At 44.5% G+C, this 12129-nt stretch overlaps 2 protein-coding genes across 2 annotated transcripts; both read right to left on the reverse strand.

The window, feature by feature from the left end:
• Nucleotides 1–6382: 6382 nt before the first annotated feature.
• Nucleotides 6383–8502, reverse strand: LOC148297964 (F-box/FBD/LRR-repeat protein At2g04230-like). Its single transcript, XM_088249177.1, has 5 exons — nucleotides 8476–8502; nucleotides 7852–8327; nucleotides 7507–7744; nucleotides 7248–7400; nucleotides 6383–6801 (listed from the first exon to the last, which is right to left on the reverse strand). The coding sequence occupies exons 1-5, from the start codon at nucleotides 8500–8502 to the stop codon at nucleotides 6511–6513; spliced, it is 1185 nt and encodes a 394-aa protein (XP_088105303.1). The 3' UTR covers nucleotides 6383–6510.
• On the reverse strand, nucleotides 8481–11647 carry LOC110772481 (F-box/FBD/LRR-repeat protein At1g13570-like). The gene is made up of 5 exons (XM_021976921.2): nucleotides 11566–11647; nucleotides 11212–11353; nucleotides 9920–10861; nucleotides 9661–9813; nucleotides 8481–9215 (listed from the first exon to the last, which is right to left on the reverse strand). The coding sequence occupies exons 2-5, from the start codon at nucleotides 11236–11238 to the stop codon at nucleotides 8874–8876; spliced, it is 1464 nt and encodes a 487-aa protein (XP_021832613.2). The 5' UTR covers nucleotides 11239–11353; nucleotides 11566–11647; the 3' UTR covers nucleotides 8481–8873.
• Nucleotides 11648–12129: the final 482 nt, after the last annotated feature.

Genomic DNA, 12129 nt, shown 5'->3' on the forward strand with positions numbered 1-12129 from the left:
GAGAAGTGGAAGCGATCGAGAGGGTGAGGACGAAGATTGCCGAAGAAGATCGCTTCTTCAAGAAGTTGCTTTACTTCCGGAACCTTTACAAGGCGGGCTTGATCGGCAAATCAGAGCACGACCGAAGGTTAAAGGAGGAAGAGGAAGAGGAGAAAAGGCAAAGTGAGTGATGCCGTTCGGCAGGCGTTGTGAGCGTCTTCCTTTTCATATCTACCGTTTCTGATATGACTTGTGTTTTTGCAGTGGCAGGTGGGCGTCCAATGAGCGAGGCGACCAAGAGGCGGCTGGAGGGGCATGGGGTGCCGAAGCCGAAGAAAGGGCAGTCCCCCAGACCGAAGAAGAAGGCGGCGGCAGGGGCCTCAGGTGATGAGCAGACGGTGGCGGATCGCCGCCGGGAGAAGCAGGCGGCCGAGGCTGAGGCTGTTCGGGAGGTGCACCTCCAAGTAACCGGAAAAAGGATGATTGAGGGTGCCCTCGACGCAACGCCGTTGCCGAAGCGGCCAAGGGGGCCGAATGAAGGGACATCGGTGGTGATTCCCGATGATGAAGGAGAGGGAGAGGAGGGGCCGGTGAACATTGCTTGCCCTCGGAAGGCTGTGCCGTTCATCAACAGCATGATCGATGGCGCTCAAATGGAGCTGTCAGAGATTGAGCAACTGTCGATGAAGACGTTGCGCGAGCAGACCGGGTGAGCCTTCCGGCTTCAGGCTGCAGTAAGTGTTTAACTTGTTGTTTTTTGTTAAAGTGGTTATGCGTTCGGCATACTAACTTTGTATGTGTTATCAGGCTGATATGGAGATGTGGCTCTGCGTGAAGCGAGCCATCAATGCTGCCGAACGGTACCAAAAGAAGTTCGAAAAGGGCCGTTCGAAGATCGCTGAAGCCGGAAAGCTCATTCAGGAGGCCGACCGGTGTGTTGAGGAAAATGCTGCGAAGATAGCGGAGCTGACATCGAAATTGGCAGCAACGGAGTTGGATTTGGTGGCGGCGCAGGAGGCGAAGGCAGCGGTGGAGGTGGCTATGGATGCGGCCGAACGGTCGCATGGCAAGGAGGTAGAGGAGGCGAAGGCGAAAGCCGTAGATGACTACCGAGCGTCGGAGGAGTTCACGCTTCTGGTAGACAAAGAAGTCATGGAGCAATGTGACGACTTTGTCTACCGATTCAAGCGGTACAATGCAGAGAAGAAGCTGAACCTGAACTTTCTCCGGGATCCGCCGCCATTACCGGAAGGGGTGACCGAAGAGATGGTGGAGGCATACAAGGGTGAGGATGCCGAGCCCGAGGAAACCGACGACACCGATTCAAGCAGTGGGGATGAAGAAGGTCATCCCGGGCCGAGGGCTGCCGTTGCGTCTACTGCCGAGCTGTCGACTGATCATGTGCCTGCGTCAGCTGATGCCGATGTTGTAGCGGCCGAAGCCGATCCACCCACCTCGTAGATTTTTTTTTTTTGTTTTTAAAACCCAAGTATCGTTTGGGAATTGTAGAACATTTTTGAGCGTGCCGAATGGCATATTGGAAAGACAGATGGCCCTTATGTGGCCTTTTATTTATCAATGTTAAGTTTGTTTCGGGTTAATGTGTTATGTCCCTTAATTCTGTATGTGTGCATGTCGTATGTAGAATATGTTTGATATAATATTGCTGAATGGTAGTGCCGTATGTATAGAATAGGGAGTTCCAAATTAAACCGATTACAAAAGTGGATGACCGAAGGTGACGACCGAAGGTATGACCTTTGTGTACAAAGGGGATGACCGAAGGGGCGTTCACTTGTAGTAATATTTGAGATGTTCCACGTTCCAAGGGTGGCCGAGGGTTTGACCATCGGTACCGCGCAAACGGTAAGTTCCTGGGCGGCAGATGGTGACAACTTCGTAAGGACCTTCCCAAGATGGACCAAGGGTGCCGTCGTTGGAGTCCTTGGTGGCGAGGGAGATTTTACGTAGTACCCAGTCCCCTACTTTAAACGATCGGCGTCTGACGTGCGAGTCGTAGTAGCGGGAAGTCCGTTGTTTGTAGGCGGCATTCCGAAGCTGAGCCTGGGAACGGTGTTCCTCAATGAGGTCCAGGTTGAGAGTGAGCTGGGCTTCGTTCTGCTCTGGCTCGTAAGATGCCGTTCGGCACGAGTGTGCGTTGATCTCGACTGGAACAACGGCTTCGGAACCGAAGGCAAGGGAAAATGGCGTCTCGCCAGTCGACCGTCGGTAGGAGGTATTGATGGCCCATAGTGCTTCCGGAAGGAGATCGGGCCATGCTCCTTTAGCTGTCCCAAGCTTTTTCTTCAGCGTCTTCTTGATGATCTTGTTGATGGCTTCGACCTGGCCGTTCGACTGTGGATGTGCTGGGGAGGCGAAGAACAGGTTGATGCCAAATCGGTGGCATAGGTGCCGGAACTGAGAGGAGTCGAATTGTTTCCCATTGTCGGTGATTATTGCGTTCGGGAGGCCGAATCGACAAATAATATTCTTCCATACGAAATGTTCAACCCTGGCTGCAGTGATTGTTGCCAAAGCTTCGGCTTCGGTCCATTTGGTAAAGTAATCGACGGCGACGATGGCGAATTTAACCTGTCCCTTTCCCTGGGGCATAGGGCCGATGAGATCTAAATCTCATTGGGCAAAGGGCCATGGGCTAACAATCGGAGAGAGTGGTTCGGCAGGCAGCTTTGGAACGGAGCCGAAACGCTGGCATTGATCGCACTTCTGGACCAGGGTGGTGGCATCGGTATGAAGAGTCGGCCAGTAGTACCCTTGCCGAATGGTCTTGAAAGCCAATGATCGGGCCCCAGAATGGTTCCCACAGGCTCCCTCGTGAATCTCACGTAGGACGTAGTTTCCCTGCTGCGGGGTCACGCACCGCAGCAATGGTAAGGAGTGACCACGCCGATAGAGAATCTGATTCAGAAGGAGGTATCGTGCCGATCGGTGGCGGATAGTCGTTACTTCAGATTTGTGGTCAGGCAACGTGCCGTTGGCGAGGTAGGCGTGGATAGGATCCATCCAACTTGGATCCTGCCGAACGGCATGTACTTCGAGGTCGGTGGTACTGCGCCGAGTGAGGACCTCGATCGGCACATGGCGCCCTATGTTGTCGTCGATCGCCGATGCAAGACGTGATAGAGCATCGGCCTGGCTGTTCTCGGATCTGGGGATTTGTTGAACTTGGTACGCAGTGAAGTGGTGTAGTAATCGGCGAGCGTGTGTCAAGTAGGCAACCATCGAAGTATCCTTGGCTTCAAATTCAGTCAGTATCTGGTTGACGACAAGTTGTGAGTCGCTACAGATCCTGAGTTGTTGAGCGCCCATTTCTTTGGCGAGCCGAAGGCCTGCCAACAGAGCTTCATATTCGGCTTCGTTATTGGAAGTCCGGAATTGGAATCGGATGGCATATTCGATGGTTGTCTGGTCGGGGGCCTTGAGTACCAAGCCGGCTCCGCTGCCCTGTCGGTTGGACGAACCGTCCACATAAAGAGTCCAAAGGGGAATTGAGGGATTAAAGATTCCTTCGGCCGAGTGGGCGACTGGTACCGTCGAAGATGAATCGGGGGCGGCGTCCTTCGGAACTGGCCCCTCGGACGCGGTTAACTCAGAGATGAAATCGGCTACAGCCTGTCCCTTCTCGGCAGGACGAGGGTGGTAGCGGATGTCGAATTCGCCGAGCTCGATGGCCCATTTGACTAGCCGACCGGATGTCTTCGGTCTCTGGAGTATCTGGCGCAGAGGCTGATTGGTGAGGATGGTAACGTTGTGGGCCTGAAAGTATGGCCGAAGCTTGCGTGCTGAAAGGACGAGAGCGTAGGCGAGTTTTTCTAGCTCGGGGTACCGAATCTCAGCGTCTTGCAAGGCATGGCTAGTGTAGAAAATGGGGAGTTCGATGCCGTTCGGCTTGCGAATGAGCACAGAGCTAAGTGCTGTTGCCGAAACCGAAAGGTAGAGGATGAGTTCTTCGCCGGGAAGAGGAGTGGATAATAGGGGTGACCTGCTCATGTAGGCCTTAAGATCTTGGAAAGCGCGATCGCATTCGGCAGTCCAGGCAATCTGTCGTTTGCTTCCTTTGAGGGCCTTGAAGAATGGAGCGCACCGATCGGTAGCCTTGGAGATGAACCGGGCCAGAGCGGCGACGCGCCCAGTCAGACTCTGAATCTCCTTCTGTGTCTTTGGAACCTGCATGTCGAGTAATGCCTTGATTTTTTCAGGGTTGGCCTCGATTCCTCGTTGGCTGATCATGAAGCCGAGAAATTTGCCCGAGGAAACGCCGAAGGCACACTTGCTCGGGTTGAGGCGCATGTTGTACTTTTTTAAGACGCCGAACATGAGCGAAAGGTTGTGGAGATGAGAATCGGCCGTTCTGCTCTTGACCAACATATCGTCCACGTAGACTTCCATCGAGGTGCCAATGAGGTCGGAAAAAATTTTGTTGACCAATCGCTGGTATGTTACCCCAGCGTTCTTCAGGCCGAACGGCATGACTTTGTAGCAGTAAAGTCCCTTGTCGGTGATGAATGCCGTGTGTTCGCGATCGGTAGGGCTCATGAATATCTGGTTGTAGCCTGAGTATGCATCCATGAAGCTGAGAAGTTCATGGCCTACCGTGGCATCCACCATCTGATCGATTCGTGGCAGAGGAAAGCTGTCCTTTGGGCAAGCCTTGTTTAAATCGGTATAGTCCTGACACATTCTCCAGGCGCCGTTTGATTTTTTGACTAAAACCGAATTTGCCAGCCAAATTGGGTAGGTTACTTCCTGGATGAAGCCAATGGTCCTTAGTTTGTCCACTTCGAGCCTCATTGCTTCATACCGTTCGGCAGCGTAGGCCCGCCGTTTCTGCCAGATGGGTTTGAAAGTGGGGCAGATGCTGAGCTTGTGACTGATGACGCTCGGGGCGATACCGGGCATATCGTCGTATGACCATGCAAAGACTTCTGCATTGGTGCGCAGGAAGGTGATAAAATCGGCCCTCAGTGCCGGACTCAAGGTTGTACCGATTCGAACCTGTCTGTCCGGTTGTGCTTCGGAGAGGGTGACTGGCGCTAAATCTGAACAGATAGAGATGAGTGCAACTTACAAGAGATGACGATCGAGGGATCGATTGAATATTGGATGCCGGTTCTTCCTGTCCTTGGATGCTGATCCTGAATAGAAAGAAGTCGAGACTCGTAAGGTCTATGGAACCGGTGTGGAACCAGCCTAAGACCCTCCGATGCCGAAGTAAGTTTGTTGTTTTAAGAGCTCTTGCTGTTGACCATATAGAAGTATAAAAGTCAAGCTGAAAAGTCTTACCCCTGTATTGTAGTGGAATGGGCCTTTTTATAGGGGGCATTTAGTATGCTCTTAGTGCTCATTTTCGATGTGGGACTCGTGGGAGGGCCTTCTGAGGTTGACACGAGTCCTTAGATATTTTGGGCGGGTACTTCGAGGTTGATTCTCTACAATCGGTAAGGGATGCCGATTGTAGACGAGTTGGGCTCGTAATGGCTGTTCGCAGCTTTGAGACAATGCCATCGGTGGCCGATGCCGATTGTCCGAGGCCTTGGGTACTTGGGCATGAGATCCACGTGTCGTTGTACGAGTGGAGGGTCAGATACGGTACAAACACATGCAATAGAAATAGGTCACTTGAACCAAACCAAACCCCCCCCCCCCCCCCAAATGTGTGTGTGAGTTGTGTGTTTGATACGTTGTGTGTCTTGTTTACTGAATTCTGTTTATTTGCGTAACTGTTTTGGACTTTTGGTTCACGTTGTGTTCTTCGTTTTTGTGTGCTGAATCCAACCGTATAAAGAACGTGAAATTTGGATAAACGGTTGGAAAATTATAGGCAAAACACTGGACAGAGGTCGAAACCGGTCGTCACTGTTCATTTTCACTGTGCTGTTTCTGTTTTTCTTTGGTTTCTTGTGTTGTTTCATTTCTTTTACATTTCTTTACTCATTTTTAGTTTCCATTTTGCATTTGTGCATTTGTGGTGTGTCAAGTAAGTGTTCTTTACGTACTCAAATTAGAATTTATAGGAAGCCGACAAGTTCTTCGTGGGATCGACCTCGTACTTACATAATCTATACTTCATTAGATTCGTGCACTTGCGGGTATTTTTAATTGGTTGTTTGCACATTAATTTGTGTCCTCTTAGGAATGCAACACCGAGCCAGGATAAAAAAATGAGGTCCAATGGACCGGGCCAGCCCATGGCCTGACATGGGTCAAGTTTGGCCTGAGCCGGCTACAAGCACGGCACGAGTCCAAGTCCTCTTCAAGCATGGCCCAAGCCTAGCCCACTTAAAAAAAATTTCTTTTTCAAAAGTCAAAATGCAATAATTTGACATCTAATGTCATTGTTTATTTATATAGTTTTTTTTTTTTTATAATCATAAACATATATTTGATGTCTTTCATTTTAGGGAAATTACTTGGCCCATCCCATAGGACCAACCAACAAACCTAGTAGAAGTCGAAGGTGGTCATAACAATATGAGTTTTGCACTGCCAGGAACTTTGTCTCGAAGCTTTTCAACAACTATTTCCCGGCCCCTCTGCCCAATAACGAGATGCACCGAGACACGTGCTTTGTTCATCATCAATCCAACTCCCACCTCCGTAATAGTACCTTTGGGAGGGGTTCAAGACCATTTGCTCAAGACCCTGCACATTTTGCAGCATGCAAATAGCAAGCTCAACTTCGAACCAATTACCTACACATCCAGCTATTTCAACTTCTTTAAGTTGATTATGGGTGAACTCCTCCGGTTGCCATCTTTCACTTCTTTCATTTGCAGAGAAGCCAGGAGGTGATTCCGGACGCTGCAGGAAGAATGATTTACAATCAGTTTTACAATCAAAAGAAATCAAAGGTTAGTTCAGTTATAGATTTTGAGTTAACAATTAACTGATTGACAATCAGTTTCACAATCCAAACCAATGAAAATAAATTGCAAATGGGTAGGGAGGCCTAAAATCCTTTTAAGTTACTCATGCAATGCTTCCATTTTGGATGTGAGATAACACTCTCAACGAATTTCAAGTAGATATTGAGTTAATAATTAAAAGATAAAGGAAAAACCCATGCATAATGGAGTCGAAAGACCATGCAACATAACAATAATGTCCTCTGAGACAGCAAGTGCTTGTGTGCAAGTGATCAAGTGAGTTGTGATTTTCATTGTAAATAGTGAGTGTGCTGTTAATATTGTCAGACTAATAATTGGGTAGTTAGACCCAAAGATTTATGCTTAAATATGCAGACTCACCCTATATGTAAGCTTCTGCAGAAGAGGAGAAGCCTTCAAAAAGAGGACAACCCACAAAATATTTGAGCACCCTAGAGCAGCACCTTCATCTACAGACAACTCCAATTGCTTAAGATTCCTAAGTGGCGCTATGTTTCCCGGCAATCTTGGCATCTGCAAATTCAGACACACACATTATAAGAAAGATGTATGATATCATAAGTTGAGGTTAATTACATTCTATATCTATAGTTAAAAAATAATTTCTTATATAGCTTACTTCTCCAGAAGTCATGCGCAGGTTGAGATATTCAAGCTGAGCAAAACCAGTGAAGTGAGAAATTGAAGGAGGTATCATCCTCTCTTCCCATGCGTGGAAGAATATCTTTCTCAATTGAGGAGCATTAAGGGGTAAGATATTCTCCAACTCCAACAGGTTGCGATGTTCAAAAACAGTGAGTTTCGGGGCAGAAATCGTAACATTCCCTTTGTAACGACAGTCAATCACCTCCATGTAGCTTCAAGTCGAAGGGTTATCAAATAGTAGAATGCAGCGAAAAATTGAGAAGATGGCATAAGATTACAACTATCCAGATACAAATGCTTCAAATATTTTTTGTTACACACTGGTAAAAGCCGAAAGGGAAAGCTGTAGGGCCGCTTCATCTTGGGCACATAAAATGTAGTAAATGATGGGTACGAGAGCATAGCAATCTCTTCAACTCCCATTGCAATTGCACGAGCAACCCATTTGTCAACAAAAGAAACATACTTGTGAACATCAATATAGTGGGTCAGCCTGAAAGAATCTATCTTTGGCCCTGGGAAGGTCTGCACGAATTGGTCAACTCGTCTCACATATTCATCAGTAACCTGATCAAGGAATTCATGGTCCATATCCAGCCCAGCACCTTCCCACAGAGGTGGAAGATCAATATTGAACATGTTGGGAATATCAAAAACAAGATTTCTCCTTAATTTCCACATCCTTAGCCATCTTTTTGACAGTACGCTGGTTGTAACCAAATCTTTGATTGTTAACTTAGACATAATATAGGAACCAATACAATCAGGTAATTCACTGATCCTGTCCCTGTTAGCCTGGTAGATACAAAAAATAAAATATATAAAAAAAGAAAAAGAAAATTCTACTCTCATTAATTAGAATGGAATAGCAGAGTATATAGCCATTGATAGACATAGCACGGAGAAAGTAGAAGCAAAGCAGGGTAAATTCAAACTTCCATACCTTTAAAGATTCTTGTTTCGCATCCATTTATTGAGAGATACAGGTGAGTTTCCGGAATATGATAAACAGGATGGAGGGTCCAAATTTATCTGTGTTTTGTTTTGTGCCCTAATATCATAAATTAGCAGACATGATCCATTCTTGCTTCAGTGTTGCATGCATACATGCTTATAGAAAAAAGGCAACAGAAATAAAAGCTGCAGTAATTCCATAAATTAGCTTAATTCAAACTCCATAATACAAAGTCGTAATAAAAATTAAGCTTCAATAACCTTAAGAGAATCTGAACAAACTAACTTAAGCAGTTGTCTGAACTCAAACACCCAACTTGTGCTTCACTAAGCATGCCCCATCCCATAGGACCAACCAACAAACCTAGTAGAAGTCGAAATAGGTGGTCATAACAATACGAGTTTTACACTACCAGGAACTTTGTCTCGAAGCTTTTCAACAACTATTTCCCGGCCCCTCTCTGCCCAATAACGAGGTGCACCGAGACACGTGCTTTGTTCATCATCAATCCAACTTCCACCTCCGTAATAGTACCTCTGGGAGGGGTTCAAGACCATTTGCTCAAGACCCTGCACATTTTGCAGCATGCAAATAGCAAGCTCAACTTCGAACCAATTACCTACACATCCAGCTATTTCAACTTCTTTAAGTTGACTATGGGTGAACTCCTCCGGTTGCCATCTCTCACTTCTTTCATTTTCAGAGAAGCCAGGAGGTGATTCCGGACGCTGCAATAAGCAGGAAGAATGATTTACAACCAGTTTTACAATAAAATCAAATCAAAGGTTAGTTTCAGTTATAGATTTTGAGTTAACAATTAACTGATTGACAATCAGTTTCACAATCCAAACCAATGAAAATAAATTACCAATGGGTAGGGAGGCCTAAAATCCTTTAAGTTACTCATGCAATGCTTCCATTTTGGATGTGAGATAACACTCTCAACGAAGATCAATTTCAAGTAGATATTGAGTTAATAATTAAAAGATAAAGGAAAAACCCATGCATAATGGAGTCGAAAGACCATGCAACATAACAATAATGTCCTCTGAGACAGCAAGTGATCAAGGGAGTTGTGATTTTCATTGTAAACAGTGAGTGTGCTGTTCATATTGTCAGACTAATAATTGGGTAGTTAGACCCAAAGATTTATGCTTAAATATGCAGACTCACCCTATATGTAAGCTTCTGCAGAAGAGGAGAAGCCTTCAAAAAGAGAACAACCCACAAAATATTTGAGCACCCTAGAGCAGCACCTTCATCTACAGACAACTCCAATTGCTTAAGTTTCCTAAGTGGCGCTATGTTTCCCGGCAATCTTGGCATCTGCAAATTCAGACACACACATTATAAGAAAGATGTATGATATCATAAGTTGAGGTTAATTACATTCTATATCTATAGTTAAAAAATAATTTCTTATATAGCTTACTTCTCCAGAAGTCATGCGCAGGTTGAGATATTCAAGCTGAGCAAAACCAGTGAAGTGAGAAATTGAAGGAGGTATCATCCTCTCTTCCCATGCGTGGAAGAATATCTTTCTCAATTGAGGAGCATTAAGGGGTAAGATATTCTCCAACTCCAACAGGTTGCGATGTTCAAAAACAGTGAGTTTCGGGGCAGAAATCGTAACATTCCCTTTGTAACGACAGTCAATCACCTCCAGGTGGTGAAGGGATGGGCCAACAATCTCTAAAGCAGATGGCAATTTGCAGCTTTTCAAGCGCAAGACTTGAAGGAATGGAGAATTGGATAGCAAAGAAATCATAAAATCTTCACCAACCAATGTAGCTTCCAGTCGAAGGGTTATCAAATAGTAGAATGCAGCGAAAAATTGAGAAGATGGCATAAGATTACAACTATCCAGATACAAATGCTTCAAATATTTTTTGTTACACACTGGTAAAAGCCGAAAGGGAAAGCTGTAGGGCCGCTTCATCTTGGGCACATAAAATGTAGTAAATGATGGGTACGAGAGCATAGCAATCTCTTCAACTCCCATTGCAATTGCACGAGCAACCCATTTGTCAACAAAAGAAACATACTTGTGAACATCAATATAGTGGGTCAGCCTGAAAGAATCTATCTTTGGCCCTGGGAAGGTCTGCACGAATTGGTCAACTCGTCTCACATATTCATCAGTAACCTGATCAAGGAATTCATGGTCCATATCCAGCCCAGCACCTTCCCACAGAGGTGGAAGATCAATATTGAACATGTTGGGAATATCAAAAACAAGATTTCTCCTTAATTTCCACATCCTTAGCCATCTTTTTGACAGTACGCTGGTTGTAACCAAATCTTTGATTGTTAACTTAGACATAATATAGGAACCAATACAATCAGGTAATTCACTGATCCTGTCCCTGTTAGCCTGGTAGATGCAAAAAATAAAATATAAAAAACAAGTTACCACAACAAAGCCTTAATAACAAATTTGAGAGTAACACAACAGAGTTCGAATTTGTACGAGAAAATAACTAAGTAGATTAAAATTCTTAAACATTCAATACATTAAAAGAAAATTCTACTCTCAATAATTAGAATGGAGACTTCCATACCTCGAAAGATTCTTGTATCTCATCCATTTATTATGATCACATAGACATCACATAGACATCACACAATTGAGTTTTTCTAATTAAAAATGTGATCACATCGACATCACATAGACATAGCACGGAGAAAGTAGAAGTAAAGCAGGGAAAATGCAAACTTCCATACCTCTAAAGATTCTTGTATCTCATCCATTTATTAGTGACACAGGAGAGCCAGAGTTCGAGAAACAGGATGGAGAGTCGAGATTTATCTATGTTTTGTGCAGTGATTTTCTGAACTGGGCTGAATAAATATTTCAATTTTGTTCCTATATATACGATATTGAAAAATAATAATCAAATACAAAAACATCAAACATATGGAATCCAAATTCTTTTCCAGTCAAACATATTACGAACCAAAAAGCAGCGGAGAAAAATAGCAAATATAAATAAAACCCTATCCGAATCTTCTTAACAACAAGCAGAAAAAAGAAAAAGACGACAAAACCTAAGGAGATCGAAGAGACAGTAGTCTTACAGAGATGGAACTCAAACAAGGATGTTGGTTGGGAACTTCTTGTACTTGTTTCTGGCAAGGGTAACGCGTGTTTTGTATTCTCAAAAGTATCCTTCTTCTACTAAGGAAAGGAATGCTGTCACGTTATTTTTTTATTTTTTTTATTTAATGTTTTATTATACGAAACGGTATGCTGCTCATTTTATAATTTTTTAAATTACTATCTTCTATTTTAACTGACGGTTTTACTATTTTGTCCTTGTTAAATCTAGCTCTTCCTCTGTAACATATGTTCTTTAAGACATATGATTGATATTTTCTGATCCCATTAACCAATGTATACACCAGACATCTAAATATGCACAATATTTGCAAAAGGCTTTTGCCCATAAAAATGATTGCAACCCCTTTAGGGCTCGTTTGACAGTGTTTACGCCGATAAAAGTGATTTTGATATTTTATTGAGCCTTTTGCTAAAAAGCGCTTTTAAAACTATCATGTTTTTTTTTAATCTAATGGCATGTTTACTAATTTGTAATTGGATTAGGGGGAATTGAATTAAGGATGAATTAAATTGAGGAGGAA

The sequence above is a fragment of the Prunus avium genome, chromosome 1 (genome assembly GCF_965620075.1).
Source record: "Prunus avium chromosome 1, drPruAviu1.hap1.1, whole genome shotgun sequence".
Lineage (NCBI taxonomy): Eukaryota > Viridiplantae > Streptophyta > Magnoliopsida > Rosales > Rosaceae > Prunus > Prunus avium.